Consider the following 17,896-nt stretch of genomic DNA (forward strand, 5'->3'; position numbering starts at 1 on the left):
GCTTACAGGCCAGGATAGTTGAAGGGGTTAGAGCCTCCAGCACCCACCCAGCAGAGTCATAAACATCTCCAGAGACACTGAGCCCAGTCTTTAAGCTGCAGCTATCACAAGAACTGACATTCACTGAGCACCTACTCCTCCCCAAGTCCTGTGCTAAGCACTTTAAGTAGACTAACTCATTCAATCCTAACATGACGTTATGAGGAAACAGGCACACACTGAGAGGGCAACAACTATGCCCAATGTTGCACAGCCAGAAAATAGAGAAGCTTAGGTCGAACCCAGGCTGTCTAGCCATAGAGGTAAAGCCCTTTGGCTCCTACCATGTGTTGACAGTAACCAGCCCTGCACGCAACCTGAATCTGCTCAGAGGTACCAGCCTCGCAAATAAAGTAGGTATGATTCTTGCTTCAAGAGCTACTGAGTGCCCAAAACGTACAGGCACTGGGACGCAAGAGGGCACAGCAAAGGCTCGTCTCTCTCACTCAGTCCTGATGTCTGTCCGAGGGCGGCTGCTTCCAAGGATGGGGCCCAAAGTTCAGGAGGAAGCTCCACCTGACCCTTTCCACACAGGAACATTTACCCGGGAGGCCAACGGGAACCGAGACCTGCCTGAGCCTAGGGTGGGGCGAGACGAGGCGAGGCGGAAGTATAGCCAGGTGGAGGAAGGGCCTGCACCCAGCCAAGGCTTTGGCGTGATGGGCCGCGGCAGGGCCTCTGCCGAGCGGAATCCCGAAGGAACGAAGCGGTGCCAGGGAGCCAGAGACTGGGCCTGCACTGGGCGGGGCACATCAAGGAGGAGGTGGAGCCTGCGCTCGGTCACAGCGGTGAAGCGCCGGAGCAGGGAGCAGTGGCTCGGCGACGGCGGGCGGGGCAGAGGCGGAGCCAGGGCAGAGACCGGGTCTGCGCCGGCTCGGTGTTATGACGCGCGGAGCCGGGGCGGGGCCTAAGCGGTGACGCGCGGAGGCGGGGTGGGGGTGGGTGGCCTAGGGAAAGTCTGGACCAGGTGGGGCGCTGCGGGCCGCGACGGCTGCATTGCGTCCGCCGCACCGCTAGGGGCCAGCGCGGGCGGTCGGAAGAGTCCAAACCACAGAGCGAGAAACCGGCCAGCGCGGAGCGAGGACGCGGAGCATCCCGGATCTTGGCTTCAACATGTCAGTACTTCCCTCTTCCCACGCGCAGCGTGTTGGTCCTCACTGTCTCCCGTCGTCCGCCCCACGCGTGCGGTCCTCAAGTGGCTGTGCCGCTCCACACGCCTTCCCTGCGTCTGTCGTTCCCTCCTAGAGCATGCCGAGCCACACCCACCCCGAGTCAAGCTCCTGAAGCACCCCCACCCACCCCCCCAAAAAAACTCCATTGTTTGTCACCCACTAGGAGGGAGGGGGAAACCGAGGCACAGGAGAGCCTTGCCGCCTCTCCCTGAGGACACGAGCCCCGCCCACAGTGGGTGGGGTCGGCACTGAAAGGGTTAAGCCCGCGGGGAAGTCTGGGGCTCCAAGCCTGGGGGCGGATCCTAGGGCTTCCTCCCTCTAGGTCCAGGGCGGCGGCTGCTGAGGAGGTAGCTGATGCAGGTGAGGGGCTTATAGCCCTCTGAGTGGGATATAGTGTGTGGGGCGGGGGGCTCCTACCTGTGGACGACCAGTGTGGAATTGGCCTCAAGCTCAGGGGACCTTCTTGGGGAGGTGGGGAAGGGGAGCCAGGACGTCCTCTGGAGCGGGTGAGTAGAAGTCTGCAGCCCAGCGGATCCCCCACCACCAGAAATCCCCCAGCGTAGACCTTCTGGCGCAGGGCCTGGGGTAGGATGGGCAAACAATGGGATTTAGGCGCAGGAGGTCTGAGCCCCCATCCGGGTGGCAGTTGGACACCCTTGTGGATTTAGGAAGGAAGCTGTGGTCCTTATCTAGGATGACTACGAAACTCAGGCCAGTGGGGAACCAAGCCTGCAAGAGCCACATTGCTGTGGGACTGTGAGCCAGGCCCCTTGCCAGTGCTGTTGGGGCCCCATCTGAAGGGACATTTGGGTCTGTGCCCAAGCAAAGTGTCCTGAGCTGCACAGTGTTGGGGAGAGGGCCATGGGCTCTGTGCTGCAGGCAGGGAAGGGAAATCCCGTCCTAAACGGGTGGGTGAGTGGTACCCCAGGATTGGTCAGGTGGCAGGCATGGCCCAAGAGGCCAAAAAGGCTGGGACCAAGAATGTAGGGGAAAGGAAGGAACAGGGGAGCTCCCAGGGGTAGCTGTGTTTCTTCCAAAGGGAATCTTGAGTGGATTTAAGTAAGGGATCATGGTGTCTAGTTTGCATGTTCTATCTGATGGCCAGCCAGCCATGATGGTAAGGCTAAACCCACCGTCCTGGGGAGAACAAAGTTGTAGCCACAGCAGGCTGGGGCCAGGACTCTTGGGTTCTGCCCCAGCCTTTAGGCTTCAGCCTCCCTCCAGTGTGGAGCGGGACACGATGGACCTATTTCCTCTGCTGTCCACCCGAGTCAGGTATAGGGGATGGTCTCCAGGTCACCTGTGCCATCAGGTGAGTATGGGGACAAGGTGTAGTTTACCATTTCCGGGATGCATGGCTCCCCTAGCACTCTGTCGGCCCCTCCCTGCCCCAACCCTGTCCTCCCTCTTTGTACAGCCTAGCATGGCTGTTGTCCGTCGGAGGAGCACCCTTGTGGTCTGAGGAGATACCACTGTCTGGAGACTGTGCTCTTAATCCCTAGCCTGCCACTGAGCCACCTGCAACCTAGCAGGAGATGACCTTGGCTCCCAGCCTGACTCAGCTGAGCCTAGATCCTACATGTAGGTGAGAGCTCACTCTGAGCCCTGGCCCACCAAAGCTGACCCCAACCCTAGACCCTGCACACCAGATAGAGCTGATCTTGAGTACCAGCCCAGTTGAGCTGACTCTGGATCCTGCATGCCAGCCAGAGTTGACCCTGAGATCCAACCTGGCCACGCTGACCCTGGATCCTGCACACCAGCCAGAGCTGACCCTGAGCCCCAGGCTAGCTGAGCTGACCCCGGGTTCTGCATGCCATCCAGAGATGACCCTCAGTCCTGGCTCCACTGAGCTGACCCTGGATCCCGCACACCAGCCAGAGGACATCCCAGCCCCCAACCTGGCTGAACTGACCCTGGAGCCTGTGCACTGCCGACCTGAGCTCCTGGATGCCTGTGCCGACCTCATCAATGAGCAGTGGCCCCGAAGCCGTGCTTCCCGCCTGCACTCCTTGGGCCAGTCCTCAGATGCCTTCCCCCTCTGCCTGATGCTGCTGAGCCCCCGCCCCACACCCGACGCAGCTCCCATTGTAGTGGGTCATGCCCGCTTGTCACGGGTGCTAGACCGGCCCCAGAGCCTCCTGGTGGAGACAGTGGTGGTGGCCCGGGCTCTGAGGGGCCGTGGCTTTGGCCGCCGTCTTATGGAGGGCCTGGAGGTTTTTGCTCAGGCCCGGGGCTTCCGCCGGCTCCACCTCACCACCCATGACCAGCTGCAGTTCTATGCCCACCTGGGCTACCAGCTGGGTGAGCCTGTGCAGGGCCTGGTCTTCACCAGCCGACAGCTGCCTGCCACCCTGCTCAGGGCCTTCCCCAGAGCCCCCTCTCTCTGGCCATCCTGCAAGGGTCCTAGTCTAACTCCCCAAACTGCCCCAAGAGCCCCCAAGGGGCCATCATTGCCACCACCCCCTCCCCTGCCTGAGCCCTTGACCACCTCACCCCCACCTCCTGCAGGGCCCCCTCCACAAAGCCTGCTGGAGACGCAGTACCAAGACCTGAGAGGATGCCCTATATTCTGGATGGAAAAGGACATCTGAGGGCTACCCAGGGCAAGGCACTGTCCTTCGGGGTCGATGGACTGCTTGGGACAGTACCAGCCTCAGCCCAGCCCATTGGCCCCATACCTCCAGTCCCTAGAGCCTGGGGGCAGCTTTAGCCTGGCCATGTTTCCTGAGTACCAGTGGGGCTGGGAGACTGCTCCAGAGATGTGGCTCAGAGCTGTCAGTGTGGCTGAATAAAGGCTTCTGTTGGGTGTGGCTGTGACAGTTTATTTGTTGACCCACCCTCACCTCCCAGCCTTATCTTAGATCCTCTATATCTGTAAGATCCTCTGGATCCACATTGGCCCTGGGGCCATGGGTGAAGGGACACCTAACCTTCGCCCCTCCCACTGTGCCAGGCCCAGGTGACAAGGTGTCTGTACCCTTCCACATTCACTCATCACCATTCACTGAGGACCTACTGTGTGTCAGGCCCTAAACCAGGCAATGGGGAACTAGACAGATAGGGCCTTGATCCAAGGAACAGAAGGAGACAGGCATACAGTGGCAGGATCTATGTTGGGACAGTGGGAGCCCAAGTGCCCTCAGTCCGTTTGGAAATCCAGGGGAGGTGATATCACAGCAGAGACCTGAGTGCTAAGTAGCCAGGCAAGGGGGGAGGGTGTTAAGTGTTCCTGGGGCAGGGAACAAGATGGACAGAGGACAGAAGGGGACTGGTGAGAACTGTGAATGGGCGAGGTGTCAGAGGGCACAGTGGTGTCATGACAAAGATGGAGAACATGGGAGGGGAGCTGCCTAGGCTGACGCATGGCGTGGCTGGTCTGAGAGGGCTAGAGGACCACAGAGGGGCCATGTTTTCCCCACCCCCCATCCTCATGGGGAGTAGTTGGGGGAGTGTTCCCAGCTTTCCCTGCTGTATGGAAGGTATGGCCATGGCCATGGACTCTAAGCTCACAGCCCCTCTCTCCTGCAGGTTTCCATCCCTGGGGCATGATCATGCAGCTGGGCCTGGCCTTGGTGCTTGGAGTGGCCCTGTGCCTGGGGTTTGGCCAGCCCCTGCCCTGGGCTCCTGAACGCCCCTTCTCTGTGCTGTGGAACGTACCCTCAGCACACTGTAAGACTCGCTTTGGCGTGCACCTGCCACTAGAGGCCCTGGGCATCACAGCCAACCGTGGCCAGCGTTTCCATGGCCAGAACATCACCATCTTCTACAAGAACCAGCTCGGCCTCTATCCCTACCTTGGGCCCAGGGGCACAGCTCACAATGGGGGCATCCCCCAGGTTGTCCCTCTTGACCGCCACCTGGCACGGGCTACCTACCAGATCCACCACAGCCTAGGACGTGGCTTTGCTGGCCTGGCAGTGCTAGACTGGGAGGAATGGAGCCCACTCTGGGCTGGGAACTGGGGCCGCCGCCGAGCCTATCAGGCAGCCTCATGGGCTTGGGCACAGCGGATATTCCCCGACCTGAGCCCCCAGGAGCAGCTCCACAAGGCCCGTGCTGGCTTTGAACAGGCAGCCCGGGCCCTGATGGAGGACACATTGCGACTGGGCCAGGCACTGCAACCCCATGGGCTCTGGGGCTTCTACCGCTTCCCAGCCTGTAGCAATGGCTGGCATGGTATGGCTTCCAATTACACGGGCCACTGCCACCCAGCCGCTCTCGCCCGTAACACCCAACTTCATTGGCTCTGGGCTGCCTCCAGCGCCCTCTTTCCTAGCATCTACCTCCCACCCAGGCTGCCGCCTATCTACCACCAGGCATTTGTCCGATATCGCCTGGAGGAGGCCTTCCGTGTGGCCTCCGTTGGGCATCCACAGCCCTTGCCTGTCCTGGCCTATGCCCGCCTCACACACCGGAGCTCTGGGAGGTTCCTGTCTCAGGTGAGTGAAGGTTGAGATCCAGGGGTCTGAGTGGGGGGCATGGCCCTGTCTGAGGAAGGTCTGAAGAGAAGATGTTGCCCTAGGGGGATTTGATGGGGAGGCCCTGATCTAGTTTTTAGTGGGGAGGTCCTATCCTGGAGCATCTGAAAAGGAAGTAAGGCTCTGTGTTGGAATACCTTGAGGGGGAAGGCAAGGCCCAGCCTTTGGAGCCCTGGTCTGAGGGGAGACAGCCCCTGAGTGGAGGACCTGAGAAGCCACTCAGAGGCTCAGTGCCAAGGAATCTTACTCTAGTCGTGGAATCCGATCATGGCGATGAGCCAGAAGAGTTTCTCGAAGGTGGAAGTAGGCCCAGTTGGATCTGGCCAGCTCAGGCCTGGCTTAGCAGCTCTTTGCCTCCAGGATGACCTTGTGCAGACCATTGGTGTGAGCGCAGCACTCGGGGCGGCCGGCGTGGTGCTCTGGGGGGACCTAAGCTTCTCCAGCTCTGAGGTGATCATTGCCCCTCCAACCTGCCATGCAGCCCATGCTGGAGTCCCAGGGTTGGGAGAAAGACCATGTCAGAGCCATGGAGCAGGAGCATTGATACATCCTTCCCCTCTCCTCAGGAGGAGTGCTGGCATCTCCATGACTACCTAGTGGTCACCCTGGGCCCCTATGTAATCAACGTGACCAGGGCAGCCATAGCCTGCAGTCACCAGCGCTGCCATGGCCATGGGCGTTGTGCCTGGCAAGATGGAGGACAGCTGGAAGCCTTTCTGCACCTGCAGCCAGATGGCAGCCCTGGCGCCTGGGAGTCCTTTAGCTGCCGTTGTTACCCGGGCTGGACTGGCCCTACCTGCCAGGAGCCCAGGCCTGAGCCCAGGCCTGAAGAAGCAGCATAAAGCCAGAAGTTACCTGTCCCTGAGTCTCTTGTCCCTGCTGCCATTTTTCCAGTCCTGGAGGGAGAACTCTGTCCCACTCTTGTTCTATTCCGTTTATAGTCAGTCCTCCCATATACATCCCCCACTTCCCATGGGGCCCCTGGGAAGTGGAAGGGGCCAGAAAAAAAGGTTTACACCTTTTTATTTTATTATTATTATTTTGCTTACACCATTTTAAAAACCAAAGGTCCTCTGAGATCACTTGATCCCTTCCGATAAGGAAGCAGCCCTGGGGAGAGTCACCGTTCCAGATAGTTAGTGTTGCCAGCCCAGAGCTCTGTTCCAGTTCCTCACTGGGTGCATGGAGAGGTCACAGGAGACCCGTCCAGGGACAGGTGGGCTCCAAGATCTTGGCTAAGGTCTGTAAGTGCTAAGCTAAGCTGTTGTCTGTCCTCTGCTTCATCATAAAGTCACTTTTTCTTTCACTGCCTAAGGTTTGACTGTTTACCCAGCTCTACCAAGCCCCACGCTCTTCCTGTCGCGAATGTCCAGCCTCGGTGCCAAGAAATGCCGGTCCTGCCTGCTGCCGTGGTAGCCTGCTCCAAGGCGGCAGCTTCAGAGTTAACTACTGTGCCGGGAGGCACATGTAACGGGGGGCGGGGGGAGGGGGCGAGTGTGCGCAGGGCATTGTGGTTACGTAGTTCAGCTAGAGCGTCGTGGGCTTTTGGGTCTCTGGAGTAGACTACAATTCCCGAGGTGCTCTGCGCTCAGGCGGCCTGCGGTCATCTGCGCATACAGCCCCCTGGGACTAGTAGTTTCGGCCTCGTGGATGTGGGCCTGAACCCAATGGCCAAGAACTCGCCTTCCCGGCCACCCATTTAGCAGGGCGGGGCGCCCCGACCCGTTTGGCAGGGCGGGGCGCCTCGCGAAGATGGTGTCGCGTGTGGCGTGTGGGTCCCGTCGTCTGCCCAAGTCCCAGCTTAGCCCACCGACCGGCGTCTTACCGGTCTGGAATCCTTGTCCGCCGGGTCCCTGACCCCGCGCCCGCCGCGCGCCCGCGCTCCTGATTCCCGGCATGCCCCGCGCCCGTAAGGGCAGCGCGCCCCGCAAGGGCGGCCAGCGCCGCGGAGCGGGTAAGTGGGGATCCGCTAATGAACGGCGAGCGGGGGTCCTGCGTGGCTTTCCTGTGGGTGTCCTGGAGGGTTCTGGGACCCTGCCTCGACCAACCTGGCGATGCGTCCCGCAGCTCCCCCGCGGCCCGCACGTGCCCCAGGAGGCAGCGGCCACGTGGGTGTCCAACTTGAGCGCAGTCCTTGCGGCTCAGGAGCTCACGGCCCTAAACCGGTGGTCGTCTCCCCGCCTCAGTTTCCCGCATTGCCGCTCCACCCTAGTTGCCTCTGCTGGACAGAGCAGGAAGCCTGCCCCCCTCGCCACTCCCTGGTGCTTTCCTGAACTGGACTAGGAAATGGGTGGGAGGCCTCGCCTGCCGGGGAGTACTAAGGAGGGCGGCGATGGGGAAGTTGCAGTATTCTGGCTTTGGTGGGCCTGGCACGAGAGGGTTAGGGAGTGCCCTGGAGCCTGAGGCAGGAGACTTATCAGCTTCGAACAGGAGTGTGTCTTGGTGCAGTAAACACGTATGTTTACGCTGCAGGAATGGGGTGCCTGTTAGGCACAGCTCAGACCTGGCCACAACCCTAATAGGACTTGGGTGTGGGGATATCTAAGAGGGTAGTGACATTCCAGAAGAACTGATGCTGGGGGACAAGTTCATTAAATGGTGCCAGCCCCAGATTTAGGAACCAAGGAATCCTGGAGGGGCTTCTGGGTGAATCCTGGGAAGGTGAAGATGAGAGCACTATGCAGAGGGAAAAAGTTGTGCAAAGGCCTGGCATTTGGAGGGAGCAAATGAGGGAGGCTGGGTTGCTTTGACTGGTTAGGGTAGTAAGAGAGGAGGTGGGCAGAGGCCTGCATGCATGCTGGACTTTGTCCAGCAGGCACATGGAGTATTTAGTTCCTGAGAAGTAGGATCAGCCTGGCGACCAGAACCCATCTGCGGCTCTGTTGCAGCAGCTGCCCTTACCAAAGTCAGCCCCTAGCCCTGGGCAGAACCCACACAGGAGTGTACGTTTTGCTGACCCTGACATTCTCCTGTGTTTACCTATTTTCTGGGACTCATGCGGTCAGGGGCCACTCCGCTTTCTGCATTTCCCAGGGTTAGGAGGGTGCTGTGTGCGTCCATTCACCCAGGGTTAAAGGCCTGGGATGGTCAAGGGGGAGCTCAGAAGAGAGTATGCTTGAAGCCTGGGGCAGTCACCCACATCCCCAGGGCAGATAGGTGATGTTGGCCCACAGAGGAGCCGGAACTAGTTGTTTGTTTAGTTATTGTCTTCACTTGCTAAACCAAGAGTCCTTTAGCATCTCCGTTTTGCAGATGAAGAAATTAAGGGGGTAAAGCTAGACATTTGACTTGGTTACACCCCTTTTAAGATACGGAGCTGGAATTTGAACCCTGTGTCTGTCTGTATATATTCTATATATACAAATCCTACAATTAAGCCCCTGATCTTTGCCCTGGCCATTTTTAGGCATAATCTGGGCTAGTGGCTGAGCTCCCCCAGGATTTGCCTAGAAATGCCCCCACTCCAGGCTCAGCCACAGGCCTAGGTGGGGCCTATGCAGCCCCTTCTGCCTCTACCAGGCTCTCATTCTCCTTCTTAAAGCAGGCTATAGTCTCAGGGAGGCTCTACTCACCAAACCTGCCAGGTTTTCCTAGGCTGGGCCTCGTGCCTGATATTCTCCAGCTGATGGACCTCATTCCCTTTCTCCTCCTTCCTGGCTTAGTGTCCTGTGCATCAGCCCCAGTGCCTCCCACCTCAGTCTCTGTTTTCTCATCTGTGAGAGGGGCAGGATTCTATTCTTGTGGGGTCATGAGGTTGGGTAAGGTACCCCCCCAGCCATCACTCATCAATGGAGGCAGGCCAAGTGCTACCACAAGTGTGTTCGACCTTCCCCAGGTGCCCGGAGCAGTACCCAAGCTGACTCAGGTTCGAGTGAGGATGAGGCCGTCAGTGAGGCCCGCAGTACCACCAGTGAATGCCCCAGCCTTCTTAGCACTGCAGCAGAGGACAGCCTTGGTGAGAGCGGGTGGGAGTTTGGCAGGGACTCTGTGGGGATTCCCTGGGGTAGAGCAAGACGCAGGGCTGACCAGCTGGCCTTGCAGGGGGGGATGCCGTGGATGAGCAGGGCCAGCAGGAAGACCTTGAGGAGAAGTTGAAGGAGTATGTGGACTGCCTCACAGATAAGAGGTACCCCTGACTGCCAGCCAACCCCCACACCCGTGTCCCTGCTCAGCCCATGCCAAGTGTGACCCAGTAGGGCTGGCCCACAAGGTCCCCTCTCTTCATCCCCCAGTGCCAAGACCCGGCAGGGTGCTCTTGAGAGCCTTCGCCTGGCCCTGGCATCCCGCCTTCTCCCCGACTTCTTGCTGGAGCGCCGCCTCACCCTGGCCGATGCCTTGGAAAAGTGCCTCAAGAAAGGTTGGGCCCTGGGGCTCATGGGAGACCTGAACTGGCTGGGTACTGACCCTTGCTGCATGGGCTGACCGGAAAGCCTTCCTGCAGGGAAGGGCGAGGAACAGGCGCTGGCCGCTGCCGTGCTAGGCCTGCTGTGTGTGCAGCTGGGCCCTGGACCCAAGGGCGAGGAGCTCTTTCGCAGCCTGCAGCCCCTCCTGGTGTCTGTGCTCAGTGATGGCACAGCTAGCCCTGCTGCCCGGCTCCACGTGAGTGTTTCAGGCTCTGTGACACCCTTCCCTCCCGTAGTCCCTGAGCAGAAAGGAGGTGGGTTCCACCTGCCTTCAGGCTCCCCTACTCTGAGGGTGAGCCCTGTGGCCGGGAGCCCAGGCTCACTCTCTGACCGTGGCGTGGCTTTGCCCCCCTTCCCACAGTGCGCTTCTGCTCTTGGCTTGGGGTGCTACGTGGCTGCTGCTGATGTCCAGGTAAGTGGCCTCTGGGCACAGGTAATAGAGCACCTAGACCCTAGCTCTGCCCCTGAGCCATTCCCACTGGCTCCCTGTGTCCCTAGGACCTGGTGTCTTGCCTCAACTGCTTGGAAAGCGTTTTCAGCCGGTCCTGTGTTGTGGGTGGCTCCACAGCCTCCGTGGTCCCTGCCAGCCTGCATGGCCTGCTCTGCGCTGCCCTGCAGGCCTGGGCATTGCTCCTCACCGTCTGCCCCAGCACCCACGTCAGCCACATCCTGGACAGGTAAGAGCGACTGCTTGCTGCGAGTGGGAGGGGAAAGGCGACAAGGCCCCCCAGCCTGCACATAGCTCAGCCTGCCCCTTCCCCAGGCAGCTGGCCCGGCTGCCCCAGCTCTTGTCCAGCGAAAGCGTGAACCTGCGAATCGCTGCCGGCGAGACCATCGCACTGCTCTTTGAGCTTGCCCGGGACCTTGAGGTGTGAGGGGGGGGGGGAAGGGAAGGGAGGGGGCCTCCTGACACCACCTGGCCAACCGAGGCTGGAGGCAGGGGCCGCAGGAGACAGGGCAGCCTTAGGTCATGACAGAGGGGAGGTAGCCCTGACACAGACTCAGACACAGGGTGCCACGGTGGGGGCTCTGAGCAGGGGTGTCTGGCCCAGCTAGGGGCCAAGAAGGGATTCAAGGGGACCAGGCGGAGGAGGAAGCCACTTCTTCCGTGAGAGGAAGGGTTTGGGCAGCCCCGTGTGAGAGCGTGCAGAGCCTGGGCTCCTGCTCACACACCCTCTGTTGCTCGCACTGCAGGACTTCCTGTACGAGGACATGGAGGCCCTGTGCAGCGCCCTGCGGACCCTGGCCACCGACAGCAACAAGTACCGTGCCAAGGCTGACCGCCGGCGTCAGCGCTCTACCTTCCGCGCCGTGCTGCACTTCGTGGAGGTACGTGTGAGAACATGTGTCCTGGGGAGAGTGCTCCCCGGACACCGCCGCCAAGCCCTAGTCTGTGGGTCCCTCTATGCTGCAGGGCGGTGAGTGTGAGGAAGAGTCCGTCCGCTTTGGCCTCGAGGTGCTCTATGTGGACAGCTGGGCCCGGCGCCGTGTCTATGCCGCCTTCAAGGACGTGCTGGGATCGGGCATGCACCACCACCTCCAGGTGGGAAGATGGACGGGCAGGGGGTACCCAGCTTGGTTCTTTTGGACCAGCCTGAGCTCACTGCCCGTTTTGTCCCCCAGAACAACGAGCTACTCCGTGACATCTTTGGCCTGGGCCCCGTGCTGGTGCTGGATGCCACTGCCCTGAAGGCCTGCAAGATCTCACGTTTTGAGAAGGTTTGCACCGTTAGGCACCTTTCTCTTCCCTCCACTCCCATGGCCTCGAGGCCCAGAGCTCTGCAGGGGCGGCGGGGGGGGGCCCGGGCCTCCCCTTCCCTGGCTCACCAGAGCCTCACTCCTGCCCCCACTCCAGCACTTGTACAACGCTGCTGCCTTCAGAGCACGGACCAAGGCGCGCAGCCGCGTGCGGGACAAGCGGGCAGACGTCCTCTGAGGCGGGGCCGGCCGAAGAGGAGACCGTGCACGCCCGCGCCTGTGTTTTTAACAGAAGACACTGCAACAACTGGTCCCTGCCAGGAATTGTCGCTTTATTTTTTTAATGACAAAACCAAAAACAGACATGGCGGGGGGGGGGTGGTGTCCAGGGCACTCGGGGTCCTGGCCCCTTGCCCCCCGCACACAGCGCTGTGGCCTCTCCCTGCCCTGTCCCGGGCCCGGTCAGATGTGTGCTTGTCCCAGAGCTGTGGGGCACACAGTAGGACGGCTGTCCTTTTCTCTCCTTTCTCGGGCCCTGCTCCTCTGGGATGACCCACTTCCTTGAGGGGAACGGCATCTGCACAAATGGCACCAGAACAGGTGGGGACACGAGGCTGCCTGGAATGGATCTATATGCTGATTTTTAAAGATTATTAGAGATAATTAAACCGAATGCTCAGCCTTCTGTGGCTCTTAGCTCTGGGTGTTTCTGCCTGCCCTCCCACCCACCACCCCCCTGGGCCCCCCCCCCCCATCTCCATCTCACCTTTGCCCTCCAAGACCATCTCCTCAGGTGGCCCTCCTCCCCATACTCAGAGCTCCGCCTGCTTGAGTGCTGCGGCTAGAGCCCCGCTGGGAGGCCTGGCAGAGTTTGGGCAACTGGGGTGGGGGCAGCTATTTCTAGACTTGAATCTGCTGTCTGCGGGAAGCCAGAGGCTGCTGACAGGCCATGGAAGGAGCCAGGAGGCTGGTGTAACTTCCTCTGACCTTGGGCCACCGAAAGCAGGACCTTGGCACCAGAAAACCTGGCCAGGCCTGGCCTGAAGACAGGAGAGGCGGGTAGCTGAGGGGTCAGGTTAGTTTCTTGTATAAAAACCTCACCAAGGAAGTAGTGTGGAGCCGAGGGTAAGGAGAAACCTGCCTTGGCCACTTTATTCCCGCGCCCCTCCCCCCCCCCCCACATCCCCAAGCCCCGGGTCCAAGTGGTGTCTCAGCTGGGTGCTTGGGCCTCACTGGAGTTAAGCCTCCGTAGCTGGCTGAGGCTGGCAAGCCGGAGTTTGAGTAGCGTCTCCTCCTGGGTGTGCAGTGTGTGCGCCAGCATGCGGAGGGACTCACTCTGCAGAACTGGGGACAGGCAGGGGCGGGGCATTATCAGACCACGGGCCGCCCCACAGCTCCCCACCCTTTGCTGCCTCAGCCTCGGCAGCTGCTCCCTCTAACCGTGCAGAAGGGCCTTCCAGTCCCAGCTCCTCGCCCTCGGTTCCCACTTGCTTCCCACGCTGGCCGCCCGTACCGCTCAGGTAGACGGCTAGGATGGCGAGTGCCAGGCAGGTGAGCGCCAGCAGAGCCAGCAGCACCAGGACGCTTCCCCTGCCTTGCCCGGGGCCGCAGCCAGCCTGGGCGCACAGTGACGGTGGCAAGATGCCCAGGAGCTCGTCCCATGGCTGTGCCGCCTCGGCCGGGTAGGGGCGCAGCGAACCTGGGGGGCAGATGGGGCATCAGGAGGATAGGGGTTGTATCTGCCCTCCTCCCCTCTCCCAGTACGTCCGTCCTGCTGCCCTGCCCCACTCACCTCCGCCGTGTAGGTCGCTGATGGACTCCACCTGGTGCAGACGCACCTCCTGTATGTGGTTGGGGGCAAGGGGCGCCCTGCTCCTGGGGCTCGGTGTCAGTGCCACGGTGTCTGCTGGGACAGTGCAGGGCTGATTTCAGCCAGCAGGTCACCCCCCTCCCTTTGAGGTGGCTTCCAGCAGCAGCGGGACTCAAGAGAAGATGGGAAAGGACAAAGGGATGTTGGCTCCAAATGCCCTAAAACCCAACTCAGGAATGACCCTTGATTTGGAGCCAAGATGACCTCAGAACCCCACAAGCCTGTTAACACCCACAGTAGCAGGAGGTACATTTGACTTGCTCACTTTTGTTTGCCACCAAGCACCGCAAAGACTTTCAGACATTCCTCGGCCTGCTCATTCCTAAAGAGCTTATCAGCCTTGGAGGACTAAACCCATGGCGCATGAAATTCATCCCTGCCTCTGAAGCTATTAGTTTTCCCTGCAGACCCTGCTAGTTAGCCATCGGGCCCGATCCGGGGCCTGGCACCTTGGCAATCCCAGCAGAAGCAGCCCCTTCCTAGCTGGGTGCTGCTCGTCTCCTGTGGCCTTAGCTCTGCTTTAAGGGCCTCCGCGAGCTTTGTGATTCAGCTGTACTTCTGGGAACCCCACTGTTCCTGCTGTTTTCACTCAACATCGTAACAGGAGACCTGCCTCTGTTATCAAGCTGTTGCACATGTTTCTGAGGCCTCCCTTTGAGGCAGCCTGGGCATTTAGGTTGTTTCCAGTTCCCTTCAGAAGTTAATAACCCCGAGGAAAGGACATGCATCAGTGAGTATGAAGGTTTTTCCCGATTTCCTAATCGTTAATAAGGACAGATTCCTAGAAACAAAATTACTGGCTTACAGAGCAGGGGCTTTTTCTTTAAGCCATCATCAGACTGTCCTTCAGAATGACTGCCCACAGCCCCCAGAAGGGTACATCGCCACCATTAGGCTTTTTCATTGAAAAAAAAATTACAGGGGCGCCTGGGTGGCTCAGTCGTTGGGTGTCTGCCTTCGGCTCAGGGCATGATCCGAGCCCTGCATCGGGCTCCCTGCTTGGTGGGAAGCCTGCTTCTCCCTCTCCCTCTCCCCCTGCTTGTGTTCCCTCTCTCGCTGTGTCTTTCTCTGTCAAATAAATAAATAAAATCTTTAAAAGAAAAAAAAATTACAGGGGCGCCTGGGTGGCTCAGTCGTTAAGGGTCTGCTTTTGGCTCAGGTCATGATCCCAGGGTCCTGGGATCGAGCCCCGCATCGGGCTCCCTACTCCACGGAAAGCCTGCTTCTCCCTCTCCCACTCCCCCTGCTCGTGTTCCCTCTCTTGCTGTCTCTCTGTCAAATAAATAAAATCTTTAAAAAAAAATTACATACATACATGCGTACACATGTTTGCCAAACTGGGAGATGAGGAAAGGCTTTCTTTGACCTATTCAATGGGGTTTCTTTGCCTAAAGTGCCTTCCTTATCCATTCCCAGCCTCTGTCCACTTAGTCACTGGGTCTCTTCTTGTGATTTTAGTTTTTAGACCCATCAGAAGTATTTTGTGATTTCTAAAAATTATATTTTCTTTTCCTTTTTTTTTTTTTTTTAATCTTGGCCCCTTGAATCTCCAGATACCCAGCTGGATGCTAGATAACAAAGTAGGGGGGGCACTGAGGGAATGCCTCCTGATAGGGGCAAGGGTGATTGGACTCTGAGTCTATCACTTTCAGAACAGTAACTCAGCCTTTGTGATTTGCTTGAAACTGGCCCTTGACGTGCCCCAAAGTAAAATGAGATGCTGCCAATCATGTTTGGGTGATGGGTTGGGGGTCATATTAAATTCCTCTCTGCACTTGGCTCTGCTTCCTCACACTTTTTTTTTTTTTTGATATTTATTTGAGAGAGTTTTGTGCATGTGCACACAAGCAGGGGGAGGGGCAGGAGAGGGAGAGAATCTCAAGCAGGCTCTGATTCCCTGCTGAGCGCAGAGCCTGACGCAGGACTCAGTCTCACCACCCTGAGATCATGACCTGAGCAGAAATCCAGAGTTGGCCACCTAACGGACTGAGCCAACCAGGCGTCCCTTCCCCACACTTTATAAGTTGAACTTGGATTCTGTTCATTCCCAGGAAAAACATGGTAAACATCGTTGTTAGGATCCCAAAAGGAGGCAAACATCGCCCACCACTACTGGGGGCTGGGCGCCCCCCATCCAGTTAAAATGTTGAAAACGTGATAAGGGAGTTGGCCAGCCGGGCCAGGCTGGAGCGGGGAACAGCTGGTCATCCCTGCTCTGGGCCCTCTGAACCTCTGTACTTCTTGCATGCAGAGGGGCAGTTAGGGGAGTGGCCACTAAAGTCTTAACTAGCTATCGGTCAGGCCAGGCCAAGGGATCCCAACTAATGGTTGGGTCCATTTGGGCTCAAGTTGGAGGAGGCCAGAGATCTATCCACTCCCAGTCTCTGGGCCACATGCACAAATGCTTCCTGGGACCGAGGCCCGCGGGATCCCAACCCCCTCCCTGAATGAAGAGCTGAACCCGCCGGCTGGCTCTGCCCTGCCCACACCCACTTGCACATGGCCTGTAATTGACTAGGTGGCTCCCCCCAATCCCTCCCTGTCCTTAGCAGGGGAGACAGGCAGGGCTCGAGGGGGAGGTGGGGTTCCAGACGTGGTAAGCCCTTTCTCCATGCATGGCGGGCAGGTCCCTTTACTCGTGCTGGGACATGGTGATTGATGACTAGTCAAGGAAGGGAGGTCAGTGGGATGGGGCAGGGTTACTCCGTGATTCACAGGGTCACGGGACTGGGGCCTTGCCCTCCCCCATAATCCTCTCCTACCTTCTTGGGTCTCCTCAGGCATGGCAGGCGGTGGGCAGTTGGGGGGCTGATAATAGCACCCAGTAGCAGGACAGATGAAGGCAGTGGTGGCTCCTCAGAGCCTGGGGAAGGCCAGCCACCTCCCAGCCTGGGCCTAAAATAGGCCTGAGCTCAGCCCACTGGGCTATATTTAGAGGGGGCAGCTCTCAGCCATGGGAATGGGGGGAGTGGCTCATGGCGGGACTATCTAGCTGGTGATGGGGCCCAGACAAGAGCACACCTCCACTCATGCAGGTGTCCAGGGTCTTTTCTGGGGAACCCTGCCACCCCCATATATGCACAGGCCTCGGTGTCTTTATCCAGACATGCTGCCTCATGCTCACCTCCAGCAATGCCCCACATGGCAGCTGAGACCTGTGCCTCTCCACCCCCAAAGACCCCTACTCAAAGTTGGGTCATCTCTACTCCAAACAAATGGACAAGCACCTATACCCCTGTGTGGCTTGCTGGCCCCAGGGATTGGGGTGATGGATAACTGGAGCCCGGGCCATGAGGGCCCCCAAAGGGGGTGGAGACACACCTATCTACGCAGGCACTCATGTTGGTCAGTGGGCAAACTTAGATTGAAGATTGGGATTTCTATTAATAAGCTTACAAGCTTGGGTGAGGGATTGCCCACTCTCTGACCTCCATTTTCTCATCTGTAAAACAGGAATGACAATGGTTCTTCCTTGGCACGGGACACATAAGAATGGAAATACAGCTACATGTTGGAAGCCCTTAGCACAATGCAGTTTAGATCCTTCCTCCTCTCTGAGGGTATACAAGTCACCAGTGTGTGAGGAAGCATGGTACCACTTACCCTTGAAGGGAGGAAGTGGCTAGGCTTAGGGCCCACCCTCTGCTATGGGACCCCCTAAGGCCCTCCTTCCCAACTGGGACAAAGCAAGACAATGAGCTCTACCTCCTTAAGCATCCCAGATCCATCACTTCACTGTATCACTGGCCTCCTTAATGTTCCTGGCACACAGCCACCTTGTTTCTCTCAGGGCCTTTCCACTGGCTGTCCCTTCCTAGAATGCTCTGTCCCCAGATACTCCCATGGCTGGCTCCTTGTCGTTTAGCTCAAATGTCACCCCCTCATTGATGCTATCTCACGTTATTTTACATATCACCAAATTTCATTTTCTTCATAGTACTCAGCCAAGAAATCCTATTATTCAGAATACACTGTGTATGTCAGTAGGACCCCAAAAGGCCCCAAAGAATCCACTCGGTCACATGGAAACCATCTTTGGTCCTCCCCACAGCATCCTCAGCAGAAACTGAGGTCTTGAGACCACGAGGAAGTTTCCCAAGGCCACACAGCAAGACCTGGCACCCGGGGTTGTGCGCTGGAGCCGTTCCAGCTTCGGCTGATAATGTGTTTATTGCATTAGTACAATCGGCCTGCCCCACGCCACCCCCCACCGCTCAGCCTGTTCACAGCTTT

General features: G+C 58.6%; 4 protein-coding genes across 6 annotated transcripts; 3 read left to right on the plus strand and 1 right to left on the minus strand.

The window, feature by feature from the left end:
• Positions 1-1,396: 1,396 nt before the first annotated feature.
• On the plus strand, positions 1,397-6,666 carry HYAL3 (hyaluronidase 3). The gene is made up of 4 exons (XM_028124417.2): positions 1,397-1,571; positions 4,743-5,653; positions 6,053-6,142; positions 6,259-6,666. The coding sequence occupies exons 2-4, from the start codon at positions 4,760-4,762 to the stop codon at positions 6,532-6,534; spliced, it is 1,260 nt and encodes a 419-aa protein (XP_027980218.1). The 5' UTR covers positions 1,397-1,571; positions 4,743-4,759; the 3' UTR covers positions 6,535-6,666.
• Positions 2,911-4,020, plus strand: NAA80 (N-alpha-acetyltransferase 80, NatH catalytic subunit). The gene is given in 2 exon segments (XM_028124420.2): positions 2,911-2,940; positions 2,942-4,020. Coding segments are annotated over 2 exon segments (894 nt in total). The 3' UTR covers positions 3,806-4,020.
• Positions 6,667-6,775: 109 nt separating the features above from the next.
• IFRD2 (interferon related developmental regulator 2) lies at positions 6,776-12,489 on the plus strand. Of its 3 annotated transcripts, none has more exons than XM_088028287.1 (12): positions 6,776-6,908; positions 9,528-9,647; positions 9,734-9,818; positions 9,925-10,049; positions 10,134-10,291; positions 10,457-10,507; positions 10,594-10,772; positions 10,859-10,964; positions 11,290-11,424; positions 11,510-11,638; positions 11,719-11,814; positions 11,951-12,489. In XM_088028287.1, the coding sequence occupies exons 1-12, from the start codon at positions 6,875-6,877 to the stop codon at positions 12,029-12,031; spliced, it is 1,299 nt and encodes a 432-aa protein (XP_087884413.1). In that variant the 5' UTR covers positions 6,776-6,874; the 3' UTR covers positions 12,032-12,489. The 3 variants fall into 3 exon arrangements, with proteins under 3 accessions (XP_087884413.1, XP_027980217.1, XP_027980216.1); XM_028124415.2 differs by lacking the exon at positions 6,776-6,908 and adding an exon at positions 7,259-7,646; XM_028124416.2 differs by lacking the exons at positions 6,776-6,908; positions 10,859-10,964 and adding an exon at positions 7,256-7,646 and having other exon boundaries at positions 11,951-12,038.
• A 513-nt stretch (positions 12,490-13,002) lies between these two features.
• Positions 13,003-16,447, minus strand: LSMEM2 (leucine rich single-pass membrane protein 2). The gene is made up of 4 exons (XM_028124518.2): positions 16,426-16,447; positions 13,586-13,696; positions 13,307-13,492; positions 13,003-13,137 (listed from the first exon to the last, which is right to left on the minus strand). Exons 1-4 carry the CDS (start codon positions 16,445-16,447, stop codon positions 13,004-13,006), a joined length of 453 nt encoding a protein of 150 aa, XP_027980319.2. The 3' UTR covers position 13,003.
• Between the last annotated feature and the right edge of the window lie 1,449 nt (positions 16,448-17,896).

Source organism: Eumetopias jubatus, unplaced genomic scaffold (assembly GCF_037043125.1).
Source record: "Eumetopias jubatus isolate StellerSeaLion01/CBP00866 unplaced genomic scaffold, mEumJub1_p1.0 scaffold_1, whole genome shotgun sequence".
In the NCBI taxonomy this organism is placed as follows: domain Eukaryota; kingdom Metazoa; phylum Chordata; class Mammalia; order Carnivora; family Otariidae; genus Eumetopias; species Eumetopias jubatus.

Coding starts and splice junctions, on each gene's coding strand:
- IFRD2 (XM_028124415.2), top strand. CDS start 7,589: ATGCCCCGCGCCCGTAAGGGCAGCGCGCCCCGCAAGGGCGGCCAGCGC. Junction 10,050..10,133: donor GGAAAAGTGCCTCAAGAAAG/GTTGGGCCCTGG, acceptor GCCTTCCTGCAG/GGAAGGGCGAGGAACAGGCG. Junction 11,639..11,718: donor GCATGCACCACCACCTCCAG/GTGGGAAGATGG, acceptor TTTGTCCCCCAG/AACAACGAGCTACTCCGTGA.
- LSMEM2 (XM_028124518.2), bottom strand. CDS start 16,447: ATGCCTGAGGAGACCCAAGAAG. Junction 13,697..16,425: donor GCCTGAGGAGACCCAAGAAG/GTAGGAGAGGAT, acceptor CTGTCCCAGCAG/ACACCGTGGCACTGACACCG. Junction 13,493..13,585: donor CAGCGACCTACACGGCGGAG/GTGAGTGGGGCA, acceptor TCTGCCCCCCAG/GTTCGCTGCGCCCCTACCCG.
- HYAL3 (XM_028124417.2), top strand. CDS start 4,760: ATGATCATGCAGCTGGGCCTGGCCTTGGTGCTTGGAGTGGCCCTGTGC. Junction 5,654..6,052: donor CTGGGAGGTTCCTGTCTCAG/GTGAGTGAAGGT, acceptor CTTTGCCTCCAG/GATGACCTTGTGCAGACCAT. Junction 6,143..6,258: donor TAAGCTTCTCCAGCTCTGAG/GTGATCATTGCC, acceptor CCCTCTCCTCAG/GAGGAGTGCTGGCATCTCCA.